Source organism: Ciconia boyciana, chromosome 1, assembly GCF_034638445.1.
Source record: "Ciconia boyciana chromosome 1, ASM3463844v1, whole genome shotgun sequence".
In the NCBI taxonomy this organism is placed as follows: domain Eukaryota; kingdom Metazoa; phylum Chordata; class Aves; order Ciconiiformes; family Ciconiidae; genus Ciconia; species Ciconia boyciana.
In genome coordinates this window covers 89,952,167-89,970,869 of record NC_132934.1, presented here as the reverse complement: position 1 = coordinate 89,970,869, position 18,703 = coordinate 89,952,167, and the positions used below count along the sequence as shown (strand labels likewise).

At 49.2% G+C, this 18,703-nt stretch overlaps 2 protein-coding genes across 8 annotated transcripts in view; one reads left to right on the top strand and one right to left on the bottom strand.

Moving 5' to 3' along the window:
* The window catches only part of PLA1A (phospholipase A1 member A), a 17,505-nt gene extending 12,960 nt beyond the window's left edge, over positions 1-4,545 (top strand). Inside the window, exons 10-11 of the mRNA XM_072881700.1 lie at positions 2,745-2,909; positions 4,241-4,545. Of these exons, the coding sequence (XP_072737801.1) occupies positions 2,745-2,909; positions 4,241-4,325 (250 nt within the window). The 3' untranslated portion in view covers positions 4,326-4,545. The remainder of the gene's footprint in view (positions 1-2,744; positions 2,910-4,240) is intronic.
* POPDC2 (popeye domain cAMP effector 2) overlaps positions 1-18,703 on the bottom strand; it is a 24,620-nt gene extending 5,917 nt beyond the window's left edge. For 2 of the 7 annotated variants that reach the window (XM_072881660.1, XM_072881649.1), the window contains exons 1-3: positions 17,791-18,702; positions 15,116-15,224; positions 11,286-11,787 (exon numbers count right to left, since the gene is read on the bottom strand). In XM_072881660.1, the coding sequence (XP_072737761.1) occupies positions 11,332-11,787; positions 15,116-15,224; positions 17,791-18,335 (1,110 nt within the window). In that variant the 5' untranslated portion in view covers positions 18,336-18,702 and the 3' untranslated portion in view covers positions 11,286-11,331. Of the gene's footprint in view, positions 1-3,252; positions 7,368-9,186; positions 11,788-15,115; positions 15,225-17,790 lie in introns of those variants that run through there. The other 5 variants (XM_072881677.1, XM_072881639.1, XM_072881669.1 and 2 more) reach the window with 5 other exon arrangements.

Genomic DNA, 18,703 nt, shown 5'->3' with positions numbered 1-18,703 from the left:
TCCTACACCTTCCTGCCCACTGCTGTGGGCTGGGAACCGCAATGTAGACAAGCAGCTAGCACATGCTGCTGGCTGCCTCAGGAAGCAGGAAAACAGTCTGCTAAAGAGCCCCAGCCAGCTCTCCTAGGATCAGAGGAGTTCCAGCGCTGACTCCCACACAGTCCTTTCTGCTAAGCCAAAACATTGTGACCGGAAGCTAAATTGTGTTGCTGCTTCCGTCCTGGGCACCAGGAAGTAGAGGTGAGAACCAGGGAAGGGGAAGCCACACTCCAAGGTGCTCTCCAGTGTGACATAGCTGCTTGGTCACATATTGCCAGCCAGGCACTGCAATTTGGAGTTTATACCCCAGCCTGGTGGAGCTCAGTCTGTTCAACCCCTCCCTGGCTTGGAAGCCAAGTCTGCCTTTTCCAAAGATGCAGGAGGGAGGAAATCATAACACCCAAGTCAAGGCAGGACCCGTGATTTGCTCAGGAAGACTTGCAGCACTTCCTTTTGCAGTGTCGGACACAGGGTTTGATAGGTGTCCAGCAAGAGGCATGTGAGTGCTGGAGAGAAAGGCTACATGGGGAAGTGAGACAGGCAGGCAATCCTGAGGCTTTGCTGTACCCTCAAGCTTTAATGAGACAGTAGAGTTATAGCAGAGTAACCTATCCAGAGATACCCTTAGCCTGGGAGAACAGCACCTGTGTTTCATTTAAGTGCCTTCCTAAGAAGCACAAGGCTAAACCAAAAAATTTGCTCACAGCAACAAGCCTTCAGATTTGAGAGTATAAAATTGAAGATATCCCTTCTAATTCACACTGTAGGAAAGAACAGTGAAATTTCCCCTGTCTGGACAAAGCTCAGCCCTCCAGTGCAGTCAAGCTCAGAGTGTTGAATGGGCATCTAAACATAGATTCTCACATCGCAGTTCAGACACTGATCAATCACTGACTTATTTCAGGTGGTCTGACATGCATGTCATCCTGCAGTTCCACCAAAGTGCACAGGGACTTGGGACTTACACCTTCAGCAAGTGACTCACACGGTTGTGTCTTGCCTCACATTGCCCTTCTCTTTTCCTCTTCAAAACATTAATTCCAATCTCACTCCTTGGGATGCTGTTACCCCACACATTGCTCAGAGTGCCTCAAGAGACATATACCCAAGCCCCATAGCTGTCATGGGGCTGACAGAGTAAGGGAGCTTATTACACAGCACACTTCCCACCTGCATTGCCATTGCTTACACATCACATGACATCATCCCCCATATCCAAGAAAACACTTCTGAAGCCAGCTGAGAGTCCTACATCCATCCAAAGGTTGTGTGGGGTTGGACCAAATGTCAGTCCCAGGAGTAACTTTCTTCAACCCACTTAACCTGTGTTCCTCTGTCCTAGGGCAGGGCTGGATCCTGCCCATGGACAATATGCAATAGAGAGATGGCCTCCCATCTGTTTTCCGTTTGCTATCCATTATTCACCTTTATAACTACAATTTCATGATGCTTCCTGTTTTTGGCAGCTTCAAGCCAGACAGTCAGACACACAAAACCTCCAGCATCTACCACTGCAGTCTAAGGGAGGGACGGGATGTACTGGTTTGGGTTGGCCACCCTGGCCTAGGAGGATGCTGAGTGCAGCTGTCAGCCTCCTCCCAGGAGCAACTTTGGTTAGCAGAATTGTAGGCTCTTCCTGACCCTTTTGTCACTTCTCCCCTTTTCCTACCATCATGTTCCTGACCAGACAGCACTGAGTCAGCTACACACACAATCTTCATGAGCACAAGGAAATCGATGATCTCCGGCTCTTAGAGGTGCCAAGTAGATCAAGCGTAAGAAGGCCCATTAGATGGACTCCACAGAAGGGAGGTGGCCCACCTGCATAAAAGGGCTGGGCAGCACCCCTTTGTAGCCCAACTGGGCTCTGATCATTGGCTGTTTACCCAACCTCTGCATTTCTGAGTTGCTGTTACCTGGGCAAGAGCATAGGGACAGACAAACGTCCCTCTATCCAAGCATCCTACCTTCAACATGATTCAAGAGCAAATACCTAGAGAAAAGTATAAAAAAAGGCAACATAAGCATGCAGCAATACTTCCCCCAAATAGTTTCCCAGTGTCTGACTAATTACATCTCAGGGACTTTCAGAGCCAAAGGTGAGATCTTTGTCCTTATTAGCTCCCAATGCCTTTGCCTTCCACAAACTTGTCCAGTGCCCCTCCCATGACTTGTACAGTCATGTAAACTTTCTAGCATCCACAACATTCCACAGCAAGGATTTTAACAGTTTAAAAGGAATGGTGCTCTGTGCAGTGTGCAATCTTTTTGAGCTTGCCACCTGTTAGCTTTCTTTGATGACCCCTCGTTCCTGCACTGGAAGAAATGGTGAACAACTGATCCCTATCCGTGCCATTCATGATTTCATAGATGTTGACCTTATCTACCACTTACCTCTCTGTAGCAATCTGGGCAGTGTTTCAATCTATATGCAATAGCAAGAAGAGTTGTCATAATTGTGTGATGGAAGGAAAGATATTTATACAGAAATTTTCCTGACTTCAGAGATAAAACATAGAGAGACAGCCAATAAGACTCTCATGCAATGGCCTGTTTTGACAGATGAGTCATCTCACTCCATTTTAGTACGTGAGGGCTTCACGATAATACCCGAGGTTCCTCCAGTGTTTCAGCACACCTGCATATGGCCTGCATGTGCAGGTTGATTAAATGTTCTCCCTCACATCTCTCACTCTGCCTTGCAGACCTAAGCACCAGGAGATGGGCAAACGGCTGCTGGCCCACAGAGTTCCCCTCTGCCAGATAAACAGTGTGACACTGAAGTATCTTGCCAAGAATCGGTTTTGGAGGAAGGATGAGTCATTCATTGTCGGCAAGTTCTGTGCAGCCCCGCTGCCTCTTGATAGCAAGTAAGTCAAAGGAATATCTTACAGGGATCCACTGAGCCTGTGGATGCAGCCTGTGGTTTGAAACAATGCATTCTCTCCCCCGTTTAGATAAACATGTGAAGAGGTCTCTCCCATCCCCTCTGTGTCCCTGTGTAAATAATTTTCTACCTGTTAGAGTGAAAAACTTCCAAGGTAGTTTTCTAGGAGTTTTCTACAATTCTTCCCCCAGGATAAAAGTGTTGTGCCATGGAAGGAAAATGGCTGCGACTCACATCACCTTGAAGATGCCTAAGTCACAAACCATGGCAAAAGCTTGTACTAACTAGAATTTGTTCCTTTTGTCCTTGCTTGCTCTCTCCATCTTCCCCGTCTACAATGGGCCCCCATTTGAGACATGACGGACGCACATTTTAAGGATGAGACAACAGAAGACCAGTCATACATTTATGCTTCTTATACTGCACAGGTTTATAAAGCACTAAGGCTAAAGACAACATTTTGGCATTTTATGGGCCAGGCATTGTAGAGTATATGCCTTCAGCCATAATTACCTCATCCGGAGAGAGATGTCTTCTCCATAATACAATATTCTCGCCAGGTGTTTTGCAGATCCAGAGTTCTTGCAGGCAGGGAAAAATAGCTGTGTCTATATCAACACATTAAACTCTGTCCACATTGCTTCTGAGTTGACTCTTATGCTGGCTCCAGGCTGAAGCAAGCTAGTAGGTACTCCAAAGCAGGGAAAACCAGAAGCAGAAGGGAAAGTGGGCTCACATTCAAATTCTGTTCTGATGGGCAGTAAGGAGACTCGAGCACAAGGCAGTAAAAAATATATATAGTAGGCCCAGACAGGGAAAAAAAGAAGCATTCCTATATAAATACCAGGCAGTCCCTTGAGCATAAGGAGTATTCCTTACTAGTGTGCTTTGCAGAGCAAAGCACTGCAAAATTGGGATGGATGTGTAGATACATGACTTTTTATCACTTATGAATGGGACAGCATGGCACATTGCCTTAAAGGTGTGCTAACCTGCACCCCTGGAAACACTGGACTTGGCTGTGGTTCAGCTGTAAAGCTGCAGAGTTGCACAGGTTCACAACTATGCTCTTATCACTAAACTGGGAGCACTCAGAGCAACAATGGTACTGCTAGGAGGAGGCGGTGGAAAGGTGAAGGACACAACCCCATATGCACCCCTCCAGCCAATTCATCCCAGCCAGGGCACAGCACCCTGTTCATCATACCCTTGCAAAGCAGCACAAGGTCCATCTGCAGCTTGCTTGCCTCTGTGTTAGGATAGCAACCCCTGCCTGTTCATGCACAGCCTAACTTCCCTGTGCTCTTCCTGCAGCAGGACAATGTCATGCCTGCCCTGGAACCTCACCCTCCCCGGCAACACAGACATCTCCTACGAGCTGCCCATTGCTTGTGCCTAGCGTTGCCTTCGGAGCATGCAGGCATACCCAAAACTGGAAAGGAGCCCTAAATCTATTGCTGCTCTCTGCTCACAGATGATACTTTCACCATAAAACTGGATGGGTTTTTTACTTCCTGCACTAGGGACAGGATGTCAAGGAAAAGAAGTGTGCGGCAGATCGGTGACTACAAGGTTGATTGGTTACATCAAGACCTCTGTTAAAGTCTGGATTGGGACTTTTATTTTATGGATTCTGTACCTAGCTCTGAAAGTGAGATGGGCAAGTCATTTAATCTCAAGGTCAGATGTGTATGAAAGAAGAAGATAGTATCACTCTTCCTACAACAGCAGTATTGGGATGATTCATTTGTGGTTTATATTAAAGTGTCATGAGAATTTCATATTAAAGATGGGAAGTATTATTTTTCATCATCAAGGGGAAACTGTGTGGTTCAGGTTTGGCACAGGAAGGAGTCATTCTTAGGCAATGCTCCAATGGGAAACTCACTAGTCCTGTCTACAAGACACTTTTAGAGTGAGACCATATTGATTTCATGTTAGTGCTCCTGCTAAATAATCAGAATGAATCTCCTTCCCATGACAGGCCTGGAGCAGCTCTTCTGGCTGTTAGCTTGTTCTCTTTGAAGCTCACATGAAGTGAAACAGACACCAGGAGCACAGCGGTGCTCTTGCATCCAATTTTGCACTGCTTTGAACAACTGCCCAGAACAGAAGGTAATAGGAGGAGAATGGAGCATTGTAGCTACAAGGCCACCTAACACAAATTAGTCCCAGGAACTCAGCACCGCCTTTCAGACCTGGAAAAGTAGCTGAGATTTGGAAAGAATTGGTGAAAGATTACAATATGAGAGACACGTACATAGAAACAGCCCTCACCCATCCACACCTTTTCCACCACCTTGATGCATATGCAAATTAAAGAGGAGAAAGTCTTACATCACTTCTGCCCACAAACCACATCTTCTGTAGACCATTTTCTCTGGTTCCCTGGACTGGCTTCACTGGGTGATAAGAGAAGTGTGCCAGAACACCATGATCAGGAGACAGGGACATGCTAAAGGCTCTTCTGCCATGAGGAAGCCTCAGTCATTTGGCACTGCTCCACTAGACAGCGTCATTGCAGGAGCGTTAGCTCCTGCTTTGAGCCCACGGCCAGGTTTTTGGTCCCTGCCATGTGGCTGTTTGGAAGGCCAGCTAACAAACACCATTTCCAGCATACACTCAGGAGAGGGTTAGGGCTGGGCTCTGACAACCTAACAGAGATCCAGGTTAGTTGGTGCCATGACTGAAGGGTTTCCAGGGAGCTTCTTGTTGAAGACTGGAATGTAACCTCAGCAGGCACCTGTGAAGGGCAGTGTGTAATTCAGCCCAATCCAGTCCACTACTTCAGGGAGGTGTACAAAGCACCACAACGAACGCAGTTTCATTTCCTTTGCAGAAGGGACCCCAGCAGCTCTCGTGTTAATTTGCTGGAGGCATTTCCTAGCTGTGAAGGGCAATGAGGTCAGGCTGAAGCAAGAACCCAGCAACAGAGCATGGTGACAACCCTTAGCAGGATGATCCCCAGGCCTGGGGCAGCCCTGTTCTCCTGCCCTGGGGTGACAGCAAAGGCGAGCAGCACGAGGAGCAGTGTACACCATGGATCCCACATACCCACTACTTCAGAGGCCTCTCCAGACCTCAGAAAGAGTGCCAGATCCCGAGGGCATGGATCTTGCCCAGCTGAGACTTGCAAGACACGTCAAACCAGTCTCTGGGCCATAGCCCCCTGTGTGAGCAGCAGGAGGCAGGTAGGGCTGCCTCCACCAGCTGACACAGAGCCAGCTCTACATGCAGGATGGCCGTGCCCCTTTGTGTCTGTGCCAAGAGGCACTGACTAACGCCCTGCCCTGTGCGTGCTGATGGAGGGACTGACATTCCTTGCTCCTCCCCTGGATATCTGTCCTGGAGACGCTGCTACTCACCACCCAGCTTGGTTGCACCGGGCTCTGTGGAACAGAGGATTCCTCCACTAGGACTGCCATCTCTGATTCCCTGACAGAGGAAATGGCTGGGGAAGCTTGTCAGATTGTTGCAACTGAACTTGGAAGAGGCCTTCCATCTCCACATTATTTTCAGCCAAGATATTGCACTTCTTCCCACCAGTGAGATGTTTTGTACTCACTCATTTCTTGTCTCGTGTGCACCCTGAGGTCATCCCCCATTGAGCACAAAAAAAACCCCCAAAGGGTTCAGACTCTGCTTCTTGCCTACACCTGCCCCCAGTCCCAATTCCTCCCGTTTCTTATTCCAAATGAATCAATTCAAACAACTGACCTTTCACCAGAAGTCCGTAACTTCTTTGAGAAGTGGTGCTTGTCATAAATAAGAAATCCTATCCCCTGGGAAAGGAGTTTCTGGTCTTACTACAGTGGATGCCCAGTGGGATGCACGATATCAAATCTCCATATCATGCTCTCCATTACAAGCCCATTACCAAAGCCATCAGGAAGTCCATTTTCCCCTGTCCTTTCCCCCCCGTGCCTTGAGATCACCTGAAGCCTTTCAAACAGTGTTATCTCCCTCTCCAAATCCTCAAACACCAGTAGTTTCATCTCTGACTTTAATGGGAATCATTAAATCAAAGGGAACACAGATTCTGCGAGCAGGCTGGTATCACTTGCAGCTACGTCGGTGTACCTTGGTATCAGAGCTGCCGACACACCTCAGAGAGGCAGGACTAGAAAACAAACCGGGGAAGCTCACTGGGGCAGGCAGCTCTAGTGATCAGCTGTGGGGTGGGAGGTGCTGGAGTGTTACACTGCAGTCTCACGCGTGTGCTTCACGTGCTCCCAAGTGTACATGTCTGCAAGCAGACGTCTCAGTGATTGCTAAAGAGTGTCTCTCTGGTCAGAAACCTATGTGACCTTACGCTCCCTCGGAGGGGCTTCGGGATCAAAACAGCTTGTTGTTCCCTAGAGTTCGGGGGTCTGAGTGGGAGCCAGAGGGGCTCGTCCTTTGCAAAGAGGGTGGGGGGAACTCTGGAGAAGGTTTCCAGAGGCTGCAGGATGAAAATTAGAATGGGGGGCAGGGGGGGGACGGGGGGGAGGGGGAGGGGGAGGGGGGGAGAGAGAGAGAGAGAAAGAAAGAGAGCACCATTATTATCACAGGAATAATTCTTACTTCCACACTTTTCCAAGACACAAACCTCATGAAGCCCACCATGACGTGTCCTTCTCCCTTCCCCTCCTAAATTGCATGCAAAACTATACAATTGTTCAACATGTGATAATTCAGAAAAAGGAGTTACCCACCCATCCTGAGACAGCAAAAACAAACCCCTCCAAGCACCTTCTGTAATACCAGTTAAAAGCCCACAGCTCCTTTGATTTTGCTCTCAAAGCAGCCATAAACCAATTCCTACTAACTTAGATACCAAGCATTCATCCATCCACCTCACCCACCAGATGGAAAGCCAGCCCCCAGATGTAAGTGTACAAAACTAAATAGCAGCAGCTCCACATCTTGCAAACACTTGATAGCAACGAACTAGAGCAGATGCAATATGAAAAGGGGAAAAAGCAGGTGGCTTTTGGTTGTTCGAGTTTTCATGCAAGGAATAAAGCTTAGTTTTGCTATTGAGCATTGAGCTATACCAGCAGTACACTGCTAAAGCAAGTTTTGAACAGAACCTTTGAACCTGCCTCTCTTAAACAGGCAGCCTGTAAGTTACTGAAATATCTCTCCTCCTCAGAGAAAGAACGTGCTCATCAGTGGGATATCACAGTCTGTCTTGCTTGTAAGCAGACCAGAAACTCTTTCAAGGAACTAGATGATAAGACTAGTAGCCCAATGTATCTCCCAGGAATATTTTCTTCTGCATGATCTTTGCAGCACTTTGGGCATTCAAGAATTGCCATCCTGCACTGTGGCATTGCAAGGCGGCCGTTGCAGCAACAGAAAATGAAAAGGAACATGATCCATAGAAGCACTTCAGCACGGGGAATTTAGAGAGCTGGAAGGTGAGGTGATTACCCAGGTTGGAAGCTGCAGGGGAAGGAGATGAGAGCCTGGGGAACCTGGGGAAGGCCTCAGGGGAGCTCTGATCTCTGGGACTGCAGCTATCCTTACTTCTAACAATGACACTGCATGGAATATCCCTGTTTACTAAGGGTGTTTTCACCACTTCTAAGGGAAAAGTTATGAAATTGCTTTATTTGGGCCATGGCAGACCCACTCAGATCATCTGCTGAGCTGTGACAAGTGCCTGGCCAGAAGGGAGAACTGCAGTCCCTCTGTATCACTAATTTTTGTGGTTAGGCACTCAAGTCGCTGTGGAATACTGTCCGGATGTGACAACTGCTGTTGTGCTGCTGGGACATGATGTGATCAGGATACCCAAGTGGTGAGCAAAGTAACAAGGAAGCGCCTGTTCCACTGTTACGGACACACTAAACAGAGTTTGTGTTTTCTTGTCTAAGTACCTTAGAAATTAAAATACCACACTGGCTATTGTCTCCAGACTGACAGACAAGGAAGATCATCCTCCACTCCCACCCCAAATACTAGCCTCTGAAACATTTGGGCTTTTATTGCAGGTCTCTACTGCAAGTATCAGCATACCTTGATACTGCCTCATTCACAAGATCTAGAAAGACAAAAGCCTCCAGCTTCCAACATGTTTTAAAATAATTGTATAAGAATAATATATTGTATAAGAATAATTGTATAAGAATAATGGAAAGAATAGCTTTGTGCTGTGTAGCACAAGCCTTCCCCAACACACACACACCCGTCTTGTGTGTATATTTACAATATTGGCTTATTACCAAAAACAGGTGGAAACGATTCAAAAAAAGCTATGGTATTCCTTGCCTCCTTCCTTTTTTAATTGCATTTGAAATTCTGATTTTATTGAGCTTGATCAACCAGAAGAATTCTGCCAATGACCTGAGAATGGATATGCTTCTGCTGAGAAGACAAAATACAAGCAAAGCATAGACAAAGTGACTTCACCATGTTTACAACACTAACTGCATTCATTTTTTATTGTATCTATTCAACAGACATGCCTGACAGTTAGGAGGATGGCTGTCTCATAAATTATTCAGTGTTCCTGCCTCTCCAAGTAAGGACTGAAAAAGCTGCAAATTCATATCTCCAGCAGTTTACCAGCAAAACCAGGGACTTCACATTCCTAGGACTTCTAAGCTAGAAAACAAATAAGGATTTTTCTTTTTCTCTCCGCCTCCTTTTAAAAAAAAAAAACAAAAAACAAACAAAACCTAAGAAAAACTCTTGCTGACTTTTTATCTGATTCAAGCAAAGTCAAATACATTTGTTCCTTCCCTGGCCAGTTTCTTCATATCCCAGATTTTAAGTTTGGAGGCATGGAAGCAGAACAGGCATGTGACTCAACTCAAAGCAGAACTGTACAAACCAGGAAGATCTAGTTCCACTGTTTTCAAAAACTAAGAACAGTAACTGAATGAAACAGCAAAAAAGGCCTCTTCCACCAGCAGCCTACTGCAAATAGGAAGTGCTGTCTGACCCAGACAGCCTTTTCATTTAGAGCACCTAGGAGGGATGGTCCCCTTGCCGTCACAGCGGTGAGGCTTGTGCACAAGCACTTGCAGGGTAGGGAAGATTACGGCAGACTTGTCAGGGCTTGTGCCAGGAGTCACTGTGTCCTGCTTCATGCTCCCTGCCAGTGAGTCCACAGCCCAAGCATTTGCAGCCCAGAAGTAGGGCGCAGGGAAGACCAGGGTGCAATGGTGCACCATGTTCAAGGATGCCTGCTGGAAGATGGTCTCCCCAGCTGCAGCCCAGCCCTGCAACTTCCTCTCTGCCACGCAGACCCAACTGGGACACATGCAGTGGTCACTTCTAGGACAGAAATCCCAGTCCTAGGCTTGGTGTCTGGCAGCTGGATGCCAGAAAGCAGCTATTATGGGGCAGTGGCAGGAATGCATATTCCGGGGTCTGCAGCTGGTGTGCAGCAGCTGGTGTGCAGCGGCTGGCTAAAACTGTGGAATTTCTCTTTTGGCCACTTGGATCTGAATTTCAAGCACAAGCCACCCTCCCATCTATTTCTGTTTGCCTACCGTCTATTTCTGTTTGCCTACATTGCTCCTCTGCCCCCATTTCCACCAGGCCTGGGAATTTTTCCCTTGCAGAGTAAAGAGCTGGCATTTTGGAAGAGAGCATCTCACCAGAAAGCAGAGTTTGGGGTGTGTTAAAACAGTGTTTAGCCTGTCAGTCCACCCAGGGTCATTGGAGGCAAGAGCTATACCACACAGGGCAGTCTTTTCAATACCTTACGGATCTGGCTGAGCCGAAGCTCAGCGGCAAAAAGGAGGACGGAGCAAATGCTGGGATGAGCTGTAGTGGGCAGGGGGAAGAAGGACTCTGAGCTTTCTCCCCTGCCCATATTGAGCACTTGCAAGGTGTACAGCAACTCCCCACTATCAATCTGCTGTAAACCCTGGAGCTGTTTCTACCCCTGTCAGCATCTCCTGGGTTGTCTGCTCTCTCACATGCTGATGTCTTCCTCAGCTCAATATTGGAGTATCTCCAGGCACAGCTCTACCTCATGGCGAGCCAGGTCGAGCCTTGTGGGGTCTCTGCGGGCACTCATGTACCACCCGCCAGCCTGGACACCATTTCAGTTTCTCTGCCTCCCCTGAGGGGTGGAAAGAGGACAGGGCAGGGAAGAGCTTCCTACAGCCAGCTTACTGGTCCTTCCACCCCACGATGCAGCTAATGTCTGGAGTCAAGCCTCTACCCTGCTGCTTTTCCTTAAAAAAAAAAAAAAAATCACACAGCTGGAGCCCACCTCCCGGGATTCCTTGGGGCAGCAGGCAAAAAAACGCTGCAGAGGAGCAAACCCATGGCAAACGAGGGCGAGAGGCTGGGGGCCGCTGCTTTGCCCAGGCAGTTGCATCGCGGGAAGGACTTGCTTCCGCAAGCAGGTACTTACGCAGGGGTCCCACACAGGGTGAGGCGTGCCCGTGCCAGGAGTGCCCTCACTTCATATACTCCCCTTCGCTCACATAGTCCATAAAAGACCCCGGCAACTCAGCAAAATCTTCCAAGACAAGACTGGTGGAGTCCTCACCCAGCAGGTCACTGTCAGGCCGGGATGCCCGGGGGCGTGGAGCCGGCGGCGGCGGCGGTGGTTGCAGAGGAGGCTCGGAGGCACCAGCCTGGCCAGAGGCAGGTGGTGGCTCCTCGCAGTCCTCTGGCTCCTCCTCAGAGGAGGCTGGCCCAAGGACGTGGTAGAGGCTGGGCAAGCGGATGTCAAAGCGAAGGCCAAACTTGGCGAAGAGCTTCTCGTTGAGGGAGTAGAGCTTCTCTGAGATGTCATAGCCCAGATGGGAGGAGAAGAGCCGGGCAACATAGCGGTCCTTCCTCAGGAGGAGATACAGCTTCTTCCTCGGCCAGGTGATGAAGCTGCAGTCGGTCTCTGCTGTCAGCGTGACCTGTGGGGCAGGGAGGGAGCAGAGTAAGCCCTACCACCCAGGTAGGCGTCACCTGCCCCGGGGCTGCATGCTTCTCTCCAGTGAAGGACCCCAGCCCCTTTGACGCCTGCTCTCCTTGGAGGCGGTGGGGCTGGAAAGTCAGATTGTCCAAAGCAAATGATCAGATAAATCCTTACCCGCCCCTGCTTCCCCTCCCCAAGGAGCCAGAGACCAGGCCTTCCTATACAATTAGCGGCATGCCCTTGCTTAATCTAGCCACACGATGAGCTACATTTCACCCTCTCACTTTCAGATTATGCTCCCTGTTGACACCTGAGCGATGCAGCTGAAATGAGCAGGGTGGCACAGGTGGCCTTATCCCTGTACAGAAATGTTATGGAGGGAAGTGTTTCTGTGTGCCCAGCTGGCCCAAGTCACCAGTGGTAGCCCTGCAGCAGGCTGCTGCCCTGTCCTGCCACTGAGTCGCACACCCCCTGCTCCAAGAAGGCCCTGGGTATGGGAAGGGCCACCTGGAAGGCTTGCCTGGTCACCCTGCACCAGAGGGACATCCTGTCTCATCAGCTCTGCCAGGCACTGTAGGGCTGAATGGCCTTGAAGGATGCACGGCACAGCTCAGTGAGAGAGGAAATAAAATGTGTTTACTGTGTTTGCATGTAGGTAGGGAACTCACTCAAGGTTTTATTGGGTTGATTTTAGAGAACATTTTGTTTTGCTTTGGGTTTTGCCAATGCAAACAAAGCCATTTTTCCCCCTAGCTGTAAGACCAGACTATTTATTAATAATAAAAAACATTGTGCAATACATGAGTGTATATTGTAATATATCAATTTAATAATAAAAGGTAAGAGACACAGGAAGGGTCAAACTGCCTTGGGCCAAAGAAGAACATCTGAGTGTAATGGAGACACTGGCATACGAACAAGTGCTGGAGCCAAAATATCCCGGGGGCTCCCTTTCACTCTATATCCAGGGGTCTCCTTGGCCAGCCACCATGGCAGAGGGCCACTGGGAAGCTGAACACAGCTTAGCTGCATGTGTGTGTCCTTGGGTTTGATATTTAATGCCACTGCCATGCAAGCAGCTGCCTTATGAAAGAAATATAGGAGATAAAACCTGAGAACTTTCCCAGGCCGAGGTGAGCGAGAGGAAGGGTCACACGGAAACTGAAATGACCAGAATCTCATTTTCCTAACCGATTTCTGGCACGGCAATTGAAAACCTCCACTTCTCGTGAGGGATTAAGTGAGATGTAATAAGAAAACCTGCCTCCTAACCAGAGCAGCAGGACAGATTTCAGTCATGAATCCCTGCCAACACAAGTGCTCCGGCATTGGCGGAGCCCATAATTCAGCCTTCTGGGGGAAAGTGCCAGCCCTGAAACTCAACTCCTTCAGGCACTGGGAGCCAGCAGTCCTGTGGGAAGAAGACACATCCAAAGCAGAAAGCTCAAGGAAACCAGCTCTCCTTGTACTGAGTCACACTTCTGCCATTTTTCAGTGGGCTCAGGGTTGAAACTGCTCAATCCAGAGAGCCATGGGGAAAACTTGGGCAAGAAAAACCTTCCATGCCCTCCTCCAGCAAAGTCCCAGAGGCAAACATGCACTTTTTTAACCAAATGATTGTGATGCTAGGAATAAAGTTGAGATATGCCACAGAGTTTTGTTAACTACTCAGAGGTAAGAGGGACTAGTGGGTTAAACAGCTGCCAAAAGCAGGACATCACCATGGCTAAGCACAGCCAGGAAGAGTAATGTCCTGCCAGGAACATGGACTGGTCAAGTCTCACCTGCTGAATGCTGGTCCCACACAGGCTGCTACTTCGTCATGCTCTTCAGTAAGCAGAAAAGGGGTTTTGGCATTTCCAGCACATGGCTGCAGCCTTTCCCCACCTAGGACTCTACCTCCCCAATCCGGCGCCAGGCGCAGCCGACCTCCCTGACCAGCCCTCTCTCGCAGAGCAAGAGAGGGGCCAAGAGCGTGGCACTGGCAGGGCTGGTGCAGACTGGCACCAGCTTGCTCCCGAGCTGTCTCACGCACCACAGATAAAGACACTCAGGGGGCCTGGGAAGATTCAGTTCCACAAAAATTAGCTCACAAAACGCTGAAGATGTCTTTGCGGGTTGCATGCTATACAGATGGCCATTTCCCTGCCAGGAGCACCGGGCAGCCATCTTTCTCTCTGCTCGACTCTGAGGCAAATACAGTCCAGGAGCTAGCAGCAACCTGCTGCTGGATTGAAGCCCTGTGCAAAACATGAGATACCCCCACCCCTAGCACAGCCATGCTGTTGTTGCCCTCTCTACCCCATTATCTTGGCCCGACATCCCTATTTCTGCTCACGAGCTGTAGCCCTGTGCCACAGTCACACAGTCAGCCACCTCCTGCAACTGTTCCTCTTGCAAGACTGTAATCACTGGCAATGGCATAGCTTTCAGGAGCAACCGCCATGACCCTTTCACACATGGGCCAAATTCAGACCCAAGGAAAGCAGATTCAGAGAGCTGCCCTGGTTTAACCAAGTCTGAACGTGGCTGCCCTCATGAGAAAGCACCATCATTCCCTCATGACTGTTCCACGCTCCCAAGAGATTAGCAAAATCCCTCCTCATGTGCCCTAACTGACATATTCTAGATTGACATCCTGACAGGGATCAGCCTGTCTTGCGATGTGAGTTAAAGACAGAGAGATGTGGGCTTAAGTAATCTCCTCCAGAAGGAAAGCCAAACAAATACTGTGGGGTGTTGACAGCAAGAGCAAAATCCTTTCAGTTGCTGCAAATAAGCATTGGTCTGGCCTCTCAGCAAGGGATTCTTCTCCTCAGAAAGAACCATATTCGGGTGTGAATCATCCTTTCTGCTTCTCCACCCCAAACACATCACCATCAGAAACTTCTGTGAGGAACAGGATAGTTATGGATTTACATCACTGCTGCATATTGTCATGGCTGCCATCCTGATGCTGGAATGATGCACCCTGCCAGCAGCGTGCAGGGCAAATGCATCAGTACAGGTACTAGGGAATGCTGTAATGGAAGAGAGCCAGCAATCCAATACCTCGTCTCCCTGCTAAACCAGAAGGAGCACCACCCTCCACTCTCCCTGCTATCAGCTGATAGTAGGAGCACAAACTGAGGTCTTCAGAGGAAGGTAGAAAAAAAAGATAACACAGCTGATCGCACCATCCTGCGCTGGCTAAACCATGAGGAAGAGGAGGAAAGTATTCCTGGTTAGCTGTGAATGGCATAACAAGCCCCCTCCATCCCCTTCTCAGACGTGCAACGAAGTGGCAAGGAGCGAAGCTGTGCTGCTGCGGGGCCACGTGGGGTTACCTGGAAAGTTCCTTCCTCAGAGGGTCGCAGCGATTCCCATTCTGGAGAGTCCAGGAATTGGTACGGAAAGACATAGTGAAGAAATTGTCCATCCTGGCTTACTCGGACCCTGCAGAGAGGAGAGGTGAGTTGCACAGGCTTAGGCCACAAAATAGATGTCACACAAACCTGATCAGCTCACACAACGTGCAGGCAGCCGGTCCCACCAGGGAGGAAAGGACTTCTCGTCTCACATGTGTCTCATACCGTCTCCGAGACAGCTGCAGATGCTCCAGTCTATGGGGCTGTCCCTCCTTTCTCTGTGGGAAACGATAGCTGCTGCCTCTTCCCCATATTTCATCTGTCTTCTGTTTCCTGCTACAAAGCCAGCCCTCACAAGTGCAATGCTTGGTCCTAAACCAGGACTTCTCAGCCCACAAGACTGCTGCTGCTTTTCAGGTACTTCTGTGCCAGCCTGTGGCTCTTCGTCCTTGCATCTTCTTCCTGGCCCCAGGGTTGCACGAGGGCATTCCCTACCTCGATGCTGGGAAGCTCTTACTCCCAGAACCCCCAAAAATCACATAGTTCCTGGCACATCACACTGTGAGCTCATAGTTTGCTGCACATTACTATTCAATCTCTCTTGGCCTCCCAAGTATCCCTTTCCCCTACTTTTGCTACAATTGCCTACCAATGTCAAGGTCAAACTTGCACCCAGCTCTGCTGTGGGAGCAGAGAAGGAGAGCTGCACAGGCCTGGGGCAATGGCAGGGCACTCTGGAGCTCCATTCATAGTGCTGCACCACCAGATTTGCGGCCTCTTGCCTCCCTGTCACCATGTTCCCCCATTGTACGATGCACAAAGGCAATTCTTGCTTTCAGGAGTTACACTGTTGGCTTCCGGTCAGCTGGGAGTGCTTCCTGGAATGGTCAGCGATCGCAAGGCAGGTTTCCTGATCGAGGCACATTCTGCATTTCCAAGCCCCCCTTGTCTTGCTATTGTTCAGTTTAAGAGGGGGCAGCATAATGGTAGCAATGCTCTGCTGGGTCAGCGAGGACCTCACAAGGCAATAGAGTGGGTACCAGGAAATGCAAATCCAATCCCGTCTCCATAGAGCATCTTATATCAGCCAAGATGCATATTCATCACTGCAAAAGAGAGCAGAACAACTACCCCACCAGCACTTTCATGCCCACAGAGCAGCATCAGATTATCCAGTGCAGGGCAAGACAGCACAGACTCTTCCCCACTAACATTATTTGCAGATACGGTAAACTTCAGAGCAAGCTGCTCAGCACAGTTGTTTGGTAAGGGGAAAGACACCTAATGGAAACACACGTACCCAATTTCCTCTCAGTGCTTTGCCATTCAGCACTGGTCAGTGGTCCCAGGATGCTCTTAACACATCCTAGAAAGGGGACAAACACCAAAAAAAGGAAGGACAGCCCTTCTTCTTTGCACATCCCCTCACCAGAGAGGATGGACCACCGCAGTAAAACACAAGCCCCAGGTGATGCTGGGTTTGTTTTCCCAAAGAAAAATCCTTGTGAGACACACCTCCTGCAGCTCAGCACTGCTCCCATTTACAGATCTCCTTCCTTTCCCACTCTCACTTGGCATTAGTGCCAAGTGCCTGGCAGCAGCTGGGAAGCCAATATCATTACTATTCGTATGCATTTGGATTTTGCAAATCAATTAGGAAATTCTACTTCACTGAAAGGGTTATCAAGCATTGGAACAGGCTGCCCAGGGAAGTGGTTGAGTCGCCATCCCTGGAAGTATTTAAAAGACATTTGGATGAGGTGCTTAGGGACATGGTGTAGTGGTGGTCTTGGTAGCATTAGGTTTACGGTTGGACTTGATGATCTTAAAGGTCTTTTCCAACCTATACGATTCTGTGATTCTTTGATTCCGTGATTAAGAGATATGCTCATAAAGGCATGCCACAGGATCTCAGGTGAACACATGCCAGTACTTCATCAGCACAGTTCACTCAATAATCAAATCCCCAGTGCAACTATCTAGACATCCCTGAGGTCCTCCTTGGTAGTCCAGAGGAAGGAACATCATGAATGCCTGACAGCACAGGGAAATAAAGAGGCCTGATGAGGCAGGATCCACCACAGGAGAGCTCTCTCTCTTTTGACAAAATAACCCTCAAAGTAAAAAATTTCAGAGCCTTGAGGGTTGAGGTGTTGGGAACAAGGGTGGAACCTCTCCCTGAACACTGCTGGCCAGGGGGAGCAGGTGAACTGAGGACTCGGCGTACTCAGAGCACGGCCCTTCACATCACAGAGGTGTGTCTGGTACCCCCAGAGACCACAGGTCCAGACACACTGCCTTCCTGCCTTGAGAAACACTCTCTCATGGCTGGTCTGCTCCCATCAGAAATAAGATCACTTTAAACTGACAGAGAAAGAGTTAAGGATCCCCCAACAGTATCACAGGCAAGTCTGAGCTGGCAGCTTCACTGCACATAGCTTGATTCTGCAAATTGTTCCCTGAAATATTCTGATTTAGAAAAACAAAACAAAAACAACCTCCAAAAGCAAATTACCTCCCTCCCCAACAAACAGATGCATATCTCAAAGAAGAAGGAAACAATCCTCACCCCAGTTTCTACAGAAGATGAAAATACAACAATAAGCCACAGCACTTTGCTGTCAGACTTTGTTCAGAAACAGGAGAGAGTTTACCTGCCAGACAGCAGCAGTGAGAGGCGGTCAATGGGCGTCTTGCCCTCCACCGCGTAATTCTGGTCTCTGACTAGCGACTGGACCTGGTCTTCACAGCACTTCACGATTTCTTTGTAGACTTCCTGGGGCACCTGCAAGGGCAGGTACATGGTCTTGTAGAGGAGGTCAAACTCTTCTGGGATGGTGTCTCTGCGGAGCCGGTAAGCCAGGTGAGCCAGCTGAAGCAAGCAGGCGAGGACGAGCAGCATGTTCCAGACGAAGATATCCAGCCCGCAGGCACTCAGCCAGCCCCACAGAGCATAGCAGAAGTAGCCTGGGGCCAGGAGGCCAAAGATATAGAGGGACCCAAAGATGCCACTTCCCCCCATGTAACCCAGGAGGACAATGCAGCTGGCCAGCTGGTAGGCTGCTCCCTCCATAATCTCCTTCCAGGCATCACACACCGGAGGCTGGAGAACAGCCTGGTCCCAAGAGAGGCTGCTTGCACTCATCCTTCCCCACTCCCCACCCTCCCTGGCCATCCTGCGCTCAAAATGAATTGTCATACACAAAGGGTGCTGCAGAGGTCTGAAACCAGAGCTGCTGGGTAGCTGTTGTTCCTCCTCCTCCTCTTGAGCGCCAGCCGGTCCCACAGCAGCACGCTTCAGAGTGACATGTTAAAGTGCTGCCAAATGGTTTTGCACCTGAAAAATCCCAAGAGGGCTTATTTCTCTTCTTTGTGGCTCACAAACCGGTGGCTGGCCCCCTCCTTAGCCGCACCAGTGAGAAAAGGAGTTGGCAAATATGAGGCCAAAAGAGCTCAGTCAAAGAAAGAGTAGAGGCCATTAGCTGGAAAACTTGCAGACAGGACAGAGATCTCGTTGCACTGCCTCTCTCGTCTGTCCTCCAGCAAATGGAAATAGCGACCGTGAGA